Here is a 16,603-nt window from a genome sequence, read left to right on the forward strand (position 1 = left end):
TATTTTTCCTTCTCCTGCCTTGTCAGCCTTCCATAGGGACCACTCCCTACGTGCACTCTTCCCTCCCCACCCAGTGGCCCCCACCCCGGCACCTTCCACTGTGGTCATAGGAGGTGTAATACCTGTTCCTCACCACAGTCTGAGGTCCCAAACAGACCTTTCAGGTGAAGCAACATTTCACCTGTACCTCCAAAGAACTCATTTACTGCATCCGGTGCACCCTCTATGGCCTTCTCTACTCTGGAGAGACCCGTCGCAGATTAGGAGATAATTTTGCCCAGCACCTCCTCTCTGTCCGCAATAAAAGTGACCTCCCCGTAGCCACCCATTTCACTTCTGAGTCACACTCGCATGTCTGTTCATGACCTTTCACACTACCCCATCCTGACCACCGGCAGACTGGAGGAACAGTCATTTTTTTGTCTGGGCACCCTCCAACCCCAGGGCATGGACATTGAATTCACTTCATTCCACTAATCAGCTTGCCTTTCTCCCCTTCCCCCCCCCCCCTTAACTAGTTATTCCAGTTCCTACTTACTTCCTTTCTCCACCTAGCCTAGACCACCCCCCCTTCCTGCAGTCCTCTTCCCCCCTCCACCTATCATCTCCAACCTTCACCACCCCCACTTTCCCCCTTTTGTTCGGACATCTCTCATGTTCCCCCACACCTCGATGTAGGGCTCATGTATCTTTATGGAGCACAGAGGCACTGTTTGACCTGCTGAGTTTCTCCAGCATTTGTGTGCTTTGTCACTTAACCATGGTGTCAACAGAATCCTGTGTTTTATCCATGGTCTGGAGAAATGCTGTTTTGTCTGGTTGTGTTATTGAACTTGAACTTATTTCCACCATACCTTGCACCTCAAGGTAGCCGCTCCAGGTGGTCTCCCCGCTAGATCCTGTGGCGACACAGATGTACATACCAGTATCGCTGGCCTGGCAACAAAAATAGAGTCAATTTGGAAATCATTCTCTGTTCTCTCTTCTGTAGACAGATTATACAGTGGATACCATAAGACCCATGAGATAGAGGAGCAGAAGTAGGCCATTTAGCCCATCGACTCCACTCTGCCATTCCATCATGAGCTGATAAGTTGTTCCACTCAGCCCCACTCCCCTGCCTTCTCTCCATAAAGGAGATAGCATCAAGACATTCTATAATTTGATGTACAATATATATTTCATTCAGGAGCTTTCTACCCCTTTTACAGGTGCAAACCATAACATGATAGAGAGAGCAATTAGAGCAAAAATACAGTCAGCCGGTTAGTCAGCATCAGTGGAATGAGAAACAGATACATTAAGACCCCTGTTATCTAGAATTCAAGCAACCAGCAAAAAATTGATGAAAATAAATTGGTAAAAAATATGGGTTTAAAATTGGAACGCCTTGCTGTTAGTTCACCAATCCTGCAACGTGCAATCTCGAGCAACCGGAAAAATAGCATCTACCGATCCCTGGAGGTGCTGGATACCAGGGGTTTTACTATAAGGGGGGATTCAAGGGGTCAGGATGTAGATTAACCAAGATAAATGAGATGGTGTTATTGGTTCTGGGGATATTCCTACAGTTTCTCATTGGTGCTGCACCGTTGGCGTCATGGTTAGCCTTTAAAGTGCCTGAGATCAGGACCACACTGGCTGAAAGAAGTTTATAAGTTCTCCCTTTGTCTGCATGGGTTTTCTCCGGGGGCTCTGGTTTCCTCCCACCGTTCAAAGACCTACCAGGAGTGTAGGTTAATTGGGTGTAAATTGGACGGCACAGACTCGTGGGTTGAAATGGCCTGTTCCCATGCTGTATGTCCACATTTAAACTTTAAATTAGTCGATGCTTCAATCTGAAGAATTTTCCATGTACTATGCCAATGAGCAAGAGTATATAGTAAAGGGAAGAAGAGGATCGCGCTCTGAGTTTGGAGAGGTTAAATGGTTTGGGCAAGAAACTCTCATTTTCCTGGTCATTGACTTGAAATGTCAACTCAAGCACTCTCTCCACAGACACTGCTTGATCTGCCTTCTAAGGCACAGAAGCCGGGAGAGAGAAGATGTGAATAGTTAGAGTGGAACAGAAGCATGGGAAATCCAGCAAAGAACAGAAGGCTCCCATCATTCAAAACCTTGTCGAGGAAAAGTTTAAAGATCCCAGGGCGGCTATGCACATGAACAAGAAAGTGCTGTTTGAGGTTTAATGTTGTTAATTTCAGTTTTAAGTCTGAAGTGTGCCCAGGAGAATCATGAGTTACTGTGCCTTAAGCCTGTGTTGTGGAGCAATGGAACTATCAATATGCATGTGATCCTTGGGTTGATTTTAGCTGTCTGCCAATCATCAATTAATCTCCAACAACAGAATCTGAGTTTTATTTTCAAAAAAATTACAAAATTGGGAACATTGTTCAGTTCTTTTCCCTTCTCTCTTCTCAATATTCTGCCTTTTCTTTGATTCTTCGACTGCATCTGAACCGCCACTGTTTACATCCACAGGGCATTCACAGCCACAGCTGATCCTGACCTCAAGCAGGTGAATTAGATTCCCAGTTGGATGTGCTGTGGGACAGGAAGGATGAAGGTCTAGCTTCTTCAGCCTTCCTACCTGAGATTGAATATGGGACGACATGGTCTGTGTGGTTCAGCTACCCCCGAAGCAGGTTACTGGAGAGGAACACAGTGCAGGGGAACCACATGCCTCCTGCCATTTTTAAATCTCATTCACAGGCTTTTCTCTATCTTCTTCTTCTTTAATTAGTCATAGAGAGAAACAGCATGGGAACAGGCCCTTCAGCCCATCAAATCCACACTGACCATCAATACTAATCATGCATTAATCCCATTTTTTAAATCTCTTCATGTTTTCATCAACTTCCCACCGCCATCTACACATTCAGGGCAACCTACAGTGGCCAATTAACCTATCGACCTGCACATCTTTGGGGTGTTGGAGGAGACCAGGGCACTGGTAGGAAACTGAGAAAATCAATGGGAGAAAGTGCAAACGCCGCACAGACAGACACAGTAGCACCCAAGGTGAAGCAACCTCTTTGCTGCTTATTCATTCATGAGATATCTGGTTCTAATGCACTGCTTGGATTTCTATATATATGCATGGCTGGGCACGAGGGCAATTTGGCTGTGTGTTGAATTCTGCTTCTGAATCTTGAGTCAATTGCATAGAGCTAAGTGAAACAGAGTAAAATGATGCAGATTCAATAAAATTGGATCCTTGGTGCTGCAGGTCCGAGAATGAATTTCTGTCAGGAGTGAAATATGAAAGTCTGAAGACCACTGTGATTGTAGTAAAAATCCAGAAATGCTGTAGCATCCACAGGATGGAGGTAAAGTTATATTACCAATGTTAAATAGTAAAAAGCAAACAGGGGCCTGGATAAAAGGCCGGGGTGGGAAGAATGGGCAAGGGACGGGAGGTGGGTTCAAACCAACAGACATGATAATTGGATATGGATAGGACACTCTCACCTTTCCTCTCTCCTGTGACCCAACCATACCCAATTATCACAGTTTGCCTGTTGGTGTGTACTCCTTCTCATCCATTCTCCCATTCCCAGCCTTTTATTCAGGCCCCTGCCTGGTTTTAACTCCTACCTTCAAGAAGGGCTTAGGCTCAAAACTTCCGTTACATATCTTTACCTCCTATTGGACACTGCGAGACCTGCTGAGTTCCTCCAGCATTTCTGTGTCTTTACGATGAATTACTCCTTAGTTCATGCAATATATTTTTTAAGGCTTTACAATTTACAGGATATTAAAAAAAATAATTGGACAGCTCTTCCCACGTATTATGGGCTGCAGAGTTTCCTGGGCATTCGAAGTGCATAGTTTTTTTTCCCCCCTGTTGGTTTGACGACTATTTCAGGGTTCTTGAAAGTTGGTGATGATTTCGTCATACCGTCTTACAGTATGGACAGAGAACAAAGGCTAACATACCCTCTTGCTTTCGTCTCATTTGCCCACAGTAAGCCCCATACCTCTCCACTCCCGTCCCATCCTGGCAGCTATCCATGCTTCCTAAAGAAAGCGAACGCACCAGCTTTCACCACTTTAGCAGCTCATTCCATAGTCCCACCTACTCAGTGAAAAACTTCCCCCACACGTCTCTTCTAAATCCCACCCACTCACTATATAGTGAGACAGATTTTAAAAAAATAATTTCAATGGTCTCACTGAGAAGATGTAAAACATTATTCATGATTACCTTCTCACATGAGATTGTACTCTATCATCCTTTCCAATACTGCCCCACACCTCCAACACTGACACGCAATATTCATTGAAAAGGAGATCAATACCCAAATCAATGATAATTTCCTGAACTAATTAGAAAGCTGGGAAGGATTAAACAAGGTCTATAAGAGAATGCCACTAAAGGAAAATATAGATAGTTCTGGCACCTTGGTACATCCATTGAAAAGTTTTCAAACCATTATTGATAAGCAAATGCAAGTCCATTAATCAGACAATAAAATGTGACCAACAGCAAGTGGATAAGTGAAAGGAATATTGGTCGCAGCTGGAATGAATCATTGCAATTCTTCAATTAGCATCTGGGGATCTTTAATGTCAACCTCAGCTAACTGAAGAGATAACCAAAGGCCAGAAGCTCTCATTCTATCGCCCCCACAAGGGCAGCACCACTACACCCACTCGCAACTGTACTCAAATGTAGCCCTAAATTATGGCAATGGGCCTGAGGTTTAAATGCACAGCCACCTGAGTCACATGCAAGACTGATGGTGTCAAATGAGGCAAGCGGACATGTTCAGGTTCAATCAGTAAATCAGGTGGCATCCCTCCAGTTACACACTTCATTACACATCCCATTACACATCCCATTAAACACTTTGCCCATAACATTCCACATCCTTTGAACAGCACACCAATCATTGCACCCACCTGGGTTTCATTTTCATCACAGGTTTTGAGAAGAAAACAGTGCAAAAGAGGCTTTCATCTCATTACTTACACCTTATGGTCAGCTCTTTACGCCTTTGTGTACTTTTGCTCATTCTTATTGAGATGCATGTTATGTCTCCTGTCCAAACAAATGGTTCAGGGTGGAACACATCTCCCAAAGTAGTAAATATGAAATCATATTTCACGTAAATTGAATCCACGCTGCTTAGCAATATCTTGTTGTTTACTAGTTTGGAATCACATTACTAGGCATCAGAATCACATTATTGCTTCCAATGGATGTGGCCAAAACATCTTGATAGAATTGGAAAGCACCAAATGTCAATAATACAAGATGTTGCCTGAGCTCCCTCCCACAGCATTCCCACCTGAGCTATCACATCCTTGCATTATCAAGGGTGAGATATTCCAAACTAAGTTAGTTGTCTGAACGTTGCCCAACAATTCTCTGGAAGAGGTGTGAGGGCACACACTGACAATGTTGAGCACAAGGTTAGTGGGACTCTCAATGCAGAAGGAACCTTGAGGTAGATGGCCTGGCCACTCTCTCAATTCTGTGTCAGAGGTGTCTGGGATGCTGATGAGAGCCAAAGGAGGGTTATTAATTTTCTTTAAAAAATGTTAATTTATAGATACAGCATGGTAACAGACCCTTCTGGCCCATGAGCCCATGCTATCCAAATATCCAATTCACCTGCAAACCCTGTACATAATTTTTAAGGGTGGGAGGAAACTGGAGCCCCAGGAGGAAACCCACAGAGGTCATGGGGAGAGTGTACAAACTCCTTACAGAGTGCCAGATTCACCACTTTGTTGACTGATGGGGTAAGGGAAACAATGGAATCATCCATCTATCAGACATCTTCAGCTCTGACTAACAATTCTCTATTTAAATTCAACTCAAAAACTATAAAGACAAATTCTTGGTCCATCTTTGAGATCGTGTTAAAGTATTTGCTCATTTAAATGAAATAAAAATATTCCATGGCAATATTACAGAAAAATCAGTTTTCTGGTAGCAGATACACACACACACACACACACACACACACACACACACACACACACACACACACACACACACACTCTATATATACACATACCACACACACACAAATATACAAATGCATAGCAAACACACACATACTACATACACACACACACACACACACACACACATACTACACACATACATGCATACCTCTTCTCTTTGGCTTGGCTTCGCAGACGAAGATTTATGGAGGGGTAAATGTCCATGTCAGCTGCAGGCTCGTTTGTGGCTGACAAGTCCGATGCGGGACAGGCAGACACGGTTGCAGCGGTTGCAAGGGAAAATTGGTTGGTTGGGGTTGGGTGTTGGGTTTTTCCTCCTTTGTCTTTTGTCAGTGAGGTGGGCTCTGCGGTCTTCTTCAAAGGAGGTTGCGGCCCGCCGAACTGTGAGGCGCCAAGATGCATGGTTTGAGTCGATATCAGCCCACTGGCGATGGTCAATGTGGCAGGCACCAAGAGCTTTCTTTAGGCAGTCCTTGTACCTCTTCTTTGGTGCACCTCTGTCTCGGTGGCCATATATGCCATATAACACGATCTTGGGAAGGCGATGGTCCTCCATTCTTGAGATGTGACCTACCCAGCGCAGTTTGATCTTCAGCAGCGTGGATTCGATGCTGTCGGCCTCTGCCATCTCGAGTACTTCGATGTTGGAGATGAAGTCGCTCCAATGAATGTTGAGGATGGATGCATACCAAACACACACAAACACATACACACACACACAGAGTTGTTTGAGGAGTGAGAGATGAAGAGTAACTGCAATATAGCATGAAGAAACCTGCTGCGGGTAAAAGCATACAAGTGGATGTCACATACCAAGATTTTTAGAAGACATCAAAGATTATTGTGAAAGATACAACTTCATGGCACAAGAGGTAAAATGTTGGCTTGGAAAGAAGATTGCCTAGTTAACTTGAAAGAGAGAGTAGACAGTAATATATATTTTTCTGGTTGGTAAAACGAGTGGTGATCCACAAGGATTGCTGTTTTGGCCACAACCTTTCTTGTTCAAATAAATGATTTGCATGAACACACCAAAATTTGATTTGCTAATGAGTGAGGATACAGAGAGGCCACAAAGGGATATAGATAGTCTGTGTGAGTGGGCAAAGACTAGCAAGTGAAGAGTAAAAAAACATGGTGGCGCTGCCAGAGCTGCTGTAAAGGCAGAGTTGCCAATGGTGCGGACCCGCAGAGAGTGGGAAGTGGAGTCACAGTGCTCCAGTGGGTCCAACCACCCAGTCTGTCTGCCATCAGCTCCGTACAGGCACGGTTGGTGCAGCAGTTAGCGCAATGCCTTTACAGCGCCAGTGATCACGACTGGGGTTTGAATCCCATGCTGTCTGTAAGGAGTTGGTGTGTTCTCCCCATGTCTGCGTGGTTTTTCCCCAGGGGCTCTGGTCTCCTCCCTCTATTTGACATGTACTAGGGTGTAGGTTAATTGGGTGTAAATTGGGTAGCAAAGTCTTGTGGACTGAAATAGCATGTTAACGTGCTGTATGTCTAAATAAAAATATAAATTGAAATGACCTGTAAATGGAGTAGATGCTGGTTTTATCTAAAAATACTGTAACTGCGAGATCTGTACCCATGATGGCGGCACCATTAATTGGCAGCGGCCAAGAGGGGTTTCAGACCCTAGGGAAGTGAAGGACTGATGCAGGGCACTAGAAAATGGGGAAGCTACCCTCTGATTGAGAAGGGGAAGCAAGGGAGTCAACCCATGGGACAGTGACCACAGCAGTGGACCTGTGAGGGGCTTTGAGACTGAAGAACACACAAGCAATGGGCTGCTGGTGACTCAAGGCAAGGAGCCCATGCAGGCTAAAGGCTGCTGGAAACTACAGACTGGCTCAAGATTGGCTGAAAGGGTAACAGATGTTGGATGCGAGAGGGTCCCAAGGGCGTTGAAGGGTTCCTGATCATGTTGGAGGTTTGGATCTGGAGCTCGGGTTGGTGATGGTTTGGGCTGGACCCTGTGTGTCTGCGAGAACATTAGAGGCAAATCCATGGACACTTGGTGACTCTGGTGGGGTGGGGGGGGGGGGGGGTGGGGTTGTGGGGGGGGAAACTATCCTTTGCTTCTCTATTTCGACTTGGAAGAGGTACTTCAAGCAATTTCGACCAATGGCAAATCTACAGCAGATGAAAACAAATTTTGTGTAATATTGCGCTGTCTTTATTACATGACAATTAATTGAATCTTGAATCTAAATGTGAGAAGGTGCATTTTGTGAGAAAAATTGGAACAAGTATATTATGTAGTGGGAGATGGCAGTGATGCAGAGGGATTTGGGTGTATCAAGAGGCTTCAAAACTAAGTTCTTATAATTTGGCAGGGAAAGGGGCATGAACCTCTTCCAGGCAACACAAAAAAATGCAAAGTCTATGCCATTGGCATTGACACCCCGGCCGTGATGTCCACGGACACAGAACTTTGATGGAAGCTTTTACTTATCAAAACACAACTTTGAACTCAAACCTACCCTCATCCCTGACCCCTGGTTCTCTTGATACTGGCTCTGGCTACACACCCACACCATACTCAGGATCCAAGCTCTCCATCCACACACTCAACCGATGGTCCGGGTACTGGGGGCTCTGATCACACATCCTGTCCACACACCGGACCCCCTGCTCTTGCCTCACATGGTTCTGGCTATCAGTGTTCCCGATCCTAACCCCTGATCCTGCCTGCAGATGCACACTGACTGTTGAAATTGCAATAGTTTCCAGCACATGATATCAAATCCAATACCCTCTGTAATATTCAGCAGACACTGTCGAGGAGGATTCTGGACAAACACAAAGTATTTACTAACAGTCCCAGAAATATATGACCAACCTCAAGAGCGTGTGGATCCGTGGATAGTAAATCAGCAGATAACAAGGATATAGTGCATGCAGATGCACCTAATAACTAGGAAATGTTATTGTTTATTGACAGGGGAATTGATACAAAAGTAAGGTTTTTCGTGAGTGAAAGGGCATTTACAAGACGACCTCTGGATACTGCATACAGTAATGGTGCCCTTATTTAAAGAGAGATGATAAATACATTGAAGCCAGTTAAAAAAAGATTTACTGTACTTTTGCCATGGGTCATCTTGCAAAGAAAGATCGGAGAGAGTACACTTAGATCCACTAGTGCTTAGAACAGAGGGGCAGGGCCAATTAAACACATATGATCCTGGGGGTTGTGGGTAATTTTTGGATGTGGTGAAGATGATTCCTCTTTTGCGACTATCCAGAATTAGGCATCACTGCTGAAGACTGAGATGAGGATGTTTGTTTCCCTCGATAGCCATGAGCCTTTGAAACTTTGTGGTATAAGCAGAGTCCTTTTAAGGCAGAGACAATTACTTGGCAGTGCGGAGTCTACACTGTGGTCATCCAAGACTTTTTAAATGGTTCAAGTGATCGTACAACCCACTCTAGCTCTTAATTTGTATATAAAAGTGATTATACTTCTAAAGATTTCACTTTAAAGAGGCTTTACATTTGTGCAATTGTGAAATGGCAGTTTTTCTTTTTAATAATTTCATTACATTTGCTGTAATGTATTAAATTAGAACAAGAATATATGAACAAAATATACATGAAATTATGCATGAGGTCTGATATAAGCTAGGGTTGTTCACATTTCCTCACTAGGATCCTGGGCTGTCACTCCACAGAACTGTCACTCCTTTGTTATGAGGGGTCAACAAATAGGCTCAGGACTGGCCCCCATCACAAATTAACATCTGTCATAAGGAAATGTCATTCGTTGCATTGCCTGATTAAAAGTCAAAGACACTGGGATCATTCTGCCAACCCAGAATGCTGGAAAAGGTCAAAGTTTGTGCAAACACTCTCTCCAAGGAGACTAAATTGAATCATTTTATAAAGATTAACTATGTTAAGTCCAAACAGTGATTGATTCAAAGCCTGGAACTCTCTGATTCAGCACACCACCACAAGTTACATAAAACATCCCTTTCATCTCAGTGAATGGGCTTCAAATCATGTGCACATTCCATAATAATTTTGATAACGTGTGAATCATTGTAAATCGAGATTCCGATCATCCCTGGTGCAAAAAAAACCCCCAAAAATAGATTCGATGATATTTCATGTGAAAAACACAATTGAAAACATTATCTTGCCGACAGGAGTTAAAGATGACAATTAAGAGCTATGTGCAATGTTGATTTTCTCACTTCCCTTTGGTTTTCTCATGGACCGTTTGTGCTCAGTTGCTGGAGTGCTCCACATGAGAGAATTCAGCCGTTCTATGTTTTTGACTACTTCATGATGCGACTTTCTCTTGTAATAGTCAAGGAGTCCTGAATCTGGAAGAGCATTGGATGGATCCCCGTAGAGTAAATTTAGGATTTATTCAACTTGTGGTACACAAGTGCTACAACTGAAAACCAAAACAATTCCGGAAGCTAAAAATCTGTAACAAAAACAGAAATTGCTGGCAAAATTCAGCATTCAGGTGGGATCTCTGGAAAGAAAAGTCTGATGCTCTCCGTCAGAACTGGAAAAGAGCAAAACCATCTTTTTTTTAAAGCTGCGTAGAAGATGGGTTGGAATAGGTGAAGCCAGGTCGTTGTGGATAGAGAGAAAGCTACAGCAAGATGGAGGTATGACAGAAAGTTGAGCAAAGTTTTAGCCGATAGAACTTAATCCTAACAAGTACTGGGTGCTGCATTTTGGGAAGTTAAATCAGGATAAGGCCTTCACAGGTAATAAAGGCTGGGCACGAAGAAATGTTGATGAATAATGCGATCTTTGGGTTCACCTTCACCGTTCCCTGAATGTGGTAACACAGGTAGACAGGGGGATGAAGAAGGAGCATGGCATGCTTGGGATAACTGGGATGTCATATTCCAACTTTACAAGACACCACTTAAACCAGTCTTGGAATATGATCCAGATGCTACCAGAACCAAAATTGGGCTGTAGGTGATGTATGTTTTCTCTGACTGCTGGATGTGAAAGTACAGGAAGATATTAATACTGCTTACTTTTGACCCATTACACATTAATGGAGCTGGCAGAGGGACCCTTACATTTTACAAGTGTTTGATAGGATAGAATAAGATAGTCTTGACTTGGATCCAGGTAGCTTCTGACCCAGCCTACCATGTGGGTCATTGTCAAATACCCTATTGAAGTCTATGTCAGCAACATGAGTTCTGGTCACCACATTGTACGATGGAAGCAACTACTTGGAAGAGTGCAGAAGATATTCACCCAACTGCTGCCTGAAGTGAGGAGAGAGATTGGATAGGTTGGGTTTTTTTTTTACCCTGGAGAAAATGAGGCTGAGCGGAGACCTGGTGGAGGTGTATAAAATTATAAGACGTCGTGGATGATCAGAATCTTTTTCTCATAGTGTAATATCAAAGAGCAGAGGTTTAGGTGAGAGTAAAGAATTTTAAAGGTAATTTGAATGGAATTCTTTTTTAACTTCACCAGAGGAGATGGTGGAGTCAGATATTTAAGAGACATTTAGAAAGCCACTTAAATAGGGAAAGCAGAGAAGGAAAGTGTGGGCAAAGAGTGATAGTGTAGATGGCCAAAATAGTCGGCATGGTCATGAAGGGCTCATTTCTCATCAAAAGCTCTATGCTTTCTGTCTGCGATGCTTTGATTAGCTAAATGAAGGGCAAGCAATCCCCAAGGAACCAAATCCCAGCATCTGTCATCACGTTTAGTGTAAGAAATGAAGACATTTGGAAAGTAAAGGAAGAGGGAGGATATTCTAAAGAGCTTCACTGAGAATAGATTACCTCCAGAATATAGGCAATAACCCTGCACACAGGGACAGCAATGAGATAAATGACCAGCTTTTAAGCTGCAATTGGTTGGTGAGTTTTGAATAGGACAAAGGGAGAGTTTCATACTCTTCTTTGAAGTATCTACCTACACTTTTGACAATGCAGCTGTTAGCACATAACCTAAAAGAGAAAGAAAGTTCTTCTTGGATTCAATTAGAATGCAAATCCCAGGGCAGCAACAAAAACGCACCATTGTTATACATGAGAACATTCACACCAGTATAAATATATATTGTCTTTATATCAGTCCAACTCTTGTTTGGTGCAAATTTATCATCTTTATATCAATGGATTGTCCCAATGTTAATCTGTATGAATACATTTTTATGAGAGACCTCTACAATCACTACATTTTGGACAACAAATCCACAATAAATGTTAAAGTATAACTTCTTCAGACCTGAGCCTTAAGTTGAAATAATTCAATTTTTTAAAAAATTCAATTTATTTGATCTTTTCTTGAAATCAAATAAGGTACAAAAAGATGGGGTCCCAGTAACAAGTCAGATCAAGGGTCTCTGGAACTTCACCAGTTCGGGATGGCCCTGAGTGGGAATGGGAGTAATATTAAATTACATGGGAACACTGTGTTGATACTGAGGCAAAACGAGCTCCAGCCAGTCTGTGACTTTGTGTTTCTAATTTCAAATGTGTTTCAGTGGCAGATTGTCTCTTTCTCTGAACACAGTCACATGACCTCCCCTAGCACCCCCTGAATCACTCTGACCTGATGAGACTTTCTCCCAGGGGACCATTAATTCATAGTCATCTCAGAAACTGCCTGACAGCTCTAATTTTTTCTGGGCAAACAGCCACAGCAGCAATAAAATGATGCTATTACCCGCACAGGGACAAGGAGGATGCATTAACCCCATGACTCCAGGACAATGAAAGCACAAAAACGTTAAATATTTCACTCCCAACAGATTTCAGCATCAATTTTTAAATAAATGTTCAGCATGACCACAAGCTTTTATAACTAATGTATGCCTGGCCTCTGGTTTACCTCTCCAGTGAATGCAATTCTGTTGCATGAATACTGGTTTGACTATAGGGCTTATACAGTCAAGAGGAAGCCATTTTGTACATTACTGTATGTAGTGAAAGCATTCAAACCAAGATAATGTTTCCATAACAGGATCATTGTATCCTGAAGGTTGAATCCTGTGTTTATCAAACAGCGTTCCACTGGAGTCTTTCTGTGGCTTTCAGCAAAGAAAATATTATGAGTGTCCTGTGTTAATGCAACCTTGTGATATCAATGGTCAGTTCTTGCATCTTAACTTAGTTTAAACTAATCTGAATCTGCACAAATTCAATGTGGGGGAGGGGTTGGCGGAAGACAGAGCAATATCAAGAGAGTTTTACTCTCATATATCTTAGCTCAGAGACAACTGCACTCCAATTAGTCAGTGAATCATCATGGAAAAAATAAAACTTCCCTCGATTTTCACTCAGAAAATAATTATGTATCAATATTAATGTGAGAGATGGGAAAATTGATCTAAAATTATGAACATCGAAGAAACTAAAGTTCATCAGTAAAATGGCTGTAACCAGTTCAAACAGGATAAGCTTGGGGCTTAGGATGCAGGAAAGCAGAGTCAGCACGATTAACATAAGAATCTTCTAGTCTTTGTGACAAGACCATAGGACTAAGATAAGGAATGGTAAGGTACAATAGAATGTAGGAAGTTGAGGTAGTCTGGATCAGATAAGGGTCTCCTAGCCCTGGACAGAAGTACCAAGTCATACATTTCTAATTAGCTAACCATACACAGATTTATACATATGAAATTAGCCAACCCTAGATAGAATGAGTCAACTCTGCATATCAAGAGACTGTAGCCCAGAGAATCAGGAAGGTGTGAATAAGGACAATGACATGATGGGGCACCCACAGGATACCCCCTGGTCCTCCAAGTGTACTGAAACTGCAAGTAGGCAGGAAGGATTGCCTATGCCAAACCCATCCAGGGGGCAGAAGAATGTAAGGGGGAGGGCACTCTGATACTGAAATTGACTGTATAAAAGTTGGGTGAGCCCCAGTGTATGTGTGTATTCCCAGGGTAAGGGGAAGCACCCAACTTTGCATTGTTGTAGTAATAAATGTTCTTTGTTCTCAATTTTTGTCTCGAGCAATTTCTTTAAAGGTACTTTAATTTCTAACATTAACAAGCTGGTTCCAGGACTGATTTGACACTTCATCTACTTTGCAATTTTGAAAGTATTCTGTAAAAATGTAACCATTTTTTTGGGGGGAAGATTTCATGCCAAAAAAAGAGAGTTTACCAACTTGTCAATGTGTTTGGAACATAACCGTAAACACTGAGCATGAAACCGAAGAAATAAAATGAGTTTTACAGCATGAGTACAGGTCTTTTGGCCCACGCCAACCACATTATTCATTCAAGCTAATCCCATCTGCCCATCTTTCCAAACCTTTCCTATGCAAGTACCCATCTAAATGTCCTTTAAATGTCACAACTGCACCTGCTTCTGTAGCAGTTTGTTCCATATGCCCAACACCATCTGCATGTTAACATTGTCTCTCGGGTCCCTTTTAAATCTTGCTTTGAATCTATTTATGCCCTTTAGTTTTGGACTCTCTGCCCCAGGAAAAAGACTGTGAACATTCACCTTCCTTAGGCCCTCCATGATTTTATAAACTTCTGAAAGGCCATCCTTCAGCTTCCTATGCTCCAAGGTGGGTTTTCTCCAGGGGCTCTGGCTTCCTCCCACCGTCCAAAATCTGCTGGGGGTTGTAGGTTAATTGGGTCTAAATCGGGCCGCACAGGCTCGTGGGTTGAAATGGCTGTTACCATGCTGTGTGTCTAAATTTAAATTTAAATAAATAAAAGTCCCAGCCTATCCTGCCTCTCATTGCAATACACGTCCTCCAGTCCCGGTAACATTCCTGTGAACCTTTCTAGCTCAATGACATATTTTCAATAGTGGGTGACCAGAACTGCGCTCAGTACTCTGAATGTGGCCGTACCAATATCTTGCACCAACACCTTTCAGCTTCTTGTGCCTGCAATATCACTCAGTAAGATTACAGCTAATCTTTTACCTTGGTACCACTTTCCTGTGCTAATCCCATATCCCTTGATTTATTTCAATCTCTGTCTTGAATATATTGGCTATTTGAGCCTCTTGGGAGAGGAATTACAAATATTCTACACCCTCTGTTTGAAGACATCATGGTCCTGAACAGTCAACCCCTTATTTTAAAGCTGTGATCTCTAGCCATCGCCCAGCAGGGAGAAACATTAACTGAAAATTCCCAAAGAAGAATGTGCGCCATCAGTTGCCTGAGGAAAATGGAATATCATCAACAACCTTTAACAACTTCTACAGGTGCACTGTTGAAAGCATCCTGTCAAATCAGGGTTCCTCACTGCATTGGGACAGGAACTGCTCTGCCTCACATCGCAGAGAGTTGTGAACTTCACTCAGTCCTTCACACAATCAGCCCTATCCTCCATCAATTCGAACTATACTTTCCTCTGCCTTCGAAAAGCACCCAACATATTAAAAGACTCATCCCTCCTTGGCCACACTCTCTTCACCCCATTCCTGTCAGGACAAAGATTTACAAGTGTGAGATCACACACCACAAGATTTAAGAATAGTTTCCTTCTCGCTGTTGTCAATCTCCTCAATGAAGCCCAAAATAGTGAATTTATTTTGCCTTTGCTCCGTACCAATTGAACTCTGCTCTTTTGACTTTTATACTGTGTCTTATTTGTTGTTTGATGAATGAGATGTCTGCTGGTCTGCTCACAAAACAACCTCAATCACTGCATTTTCGATACAAGTGACTGTAGTGTGCGCGCGAGCACAGCGGGAAGCACGGAGACAGCAGGCTGAGAGCTCGTTAAGCAAAACAAGTTCATGCTGCAGCTTTTAAGGCCATCCCGAGCCCGCCACTTATGTACTGGAACTCGCGTCATACCGACATAAGCACGAAAACATACTTCTGGTCTTCCCCAGATGCCATATTTGCTGCGGCTGCTCCACTGACTGCGCGTAACAAGCAGAGCCGTTTCGCCGCTACAAATATGTGCACCGCCACATGACAACTGTACTTGAATGTGCTTCAATAAGATCATCAATCTTTCTTCTCTTGATTTCAGATGATTTAATTATGGATCCAGCGTCGGTAATCTCACATTACAAGACCAACCCATCATCACGGAGAAGGAGAACATGGCAAGGGAACACTCCATGAATAATCAGATGCAGGGAAGTGTAAAGGAAGAGAGAGAGACCTTGGAGTGCACCCCACAGACCTCTGGAGATGGCAGTACAGGGAGATAAAATAGTTCAAAAGATGTGGAGATATTTTCCTTCCATCAGGCGAGGACAAACTAGATTTGTATAAAACAGTGGTTTCCAAACTTTTTCTTTCCACTCATGTACCACCTTAAATAATCCCTATGCCATAGGTGCTCTGTGATTAGTAATGGATTACTTAAGGTGGCATGTGAGTGGGGGAAAAAGGCTGAGAACCACTGCTCTAATGCAATACTGATATGGCTTCATTGACTCGTATGTTTTGGTTGTGTCCTGTGTTATAAAAATTTTGGAAAGATATTTTTAAAACGATCAAAAAATGACACTGGTTATTCAATTACAACCTAACCCCTTAATTGCTCTTGTTGGAATTACAGATGTAGATTGTTTACCAACTTCTGAACATCGAGTTATAGTTTTTTTCTACACTAAATGGAAAGACTGATTCTCCTACATTATTTCAATGGCTTTCTCATGTTATGTCTTTCTTAAATCTA

At 42.7% G+C, this 16,603-nt stretch overlaps 1 protein-coding gene across 9 annotated transcripts in view; it reads right to left on the reverse strand.

The window, feature by feature from the left end:
- Positions 1-16,603, reverse strand: part of robo3 (roundabout, axon guidance receptor, homolog 3 (Drosophila)) — a 361,322-nt gene that overhangs the window by 91,226 nt on the left and 253,493 nt on the right. For all 9 annotated transcript variants that reach the window (XM_069894503.1, XM_069894505.1, XM_069894506.1 and 6 more), the window contains exon 10: positions 855-936. In XM_069894503.1, the coding sequence (XP_069750604.1) occupies positions 855-936 (82 nt within the window). The remainder of the gene's footprint in view (positions 1-854; positions 937-16,603) is intronic.

The sequence above is a fragment of the Narcine bancroftii genome, chromosome 8, assembly GCF_036971445.1.
Source record: "Narcine bancroftii isolate sNarBan1 chromosome 8, sNarBan1.hap1, whole genome shotgun sequence".
Classification (NCBI taxonomy): Eukaryota; Metazoa; Chordata; class Chondrichthyes; order Torpediniformes; family Narcinidae; genus Narcine; species Narcine bancroftii.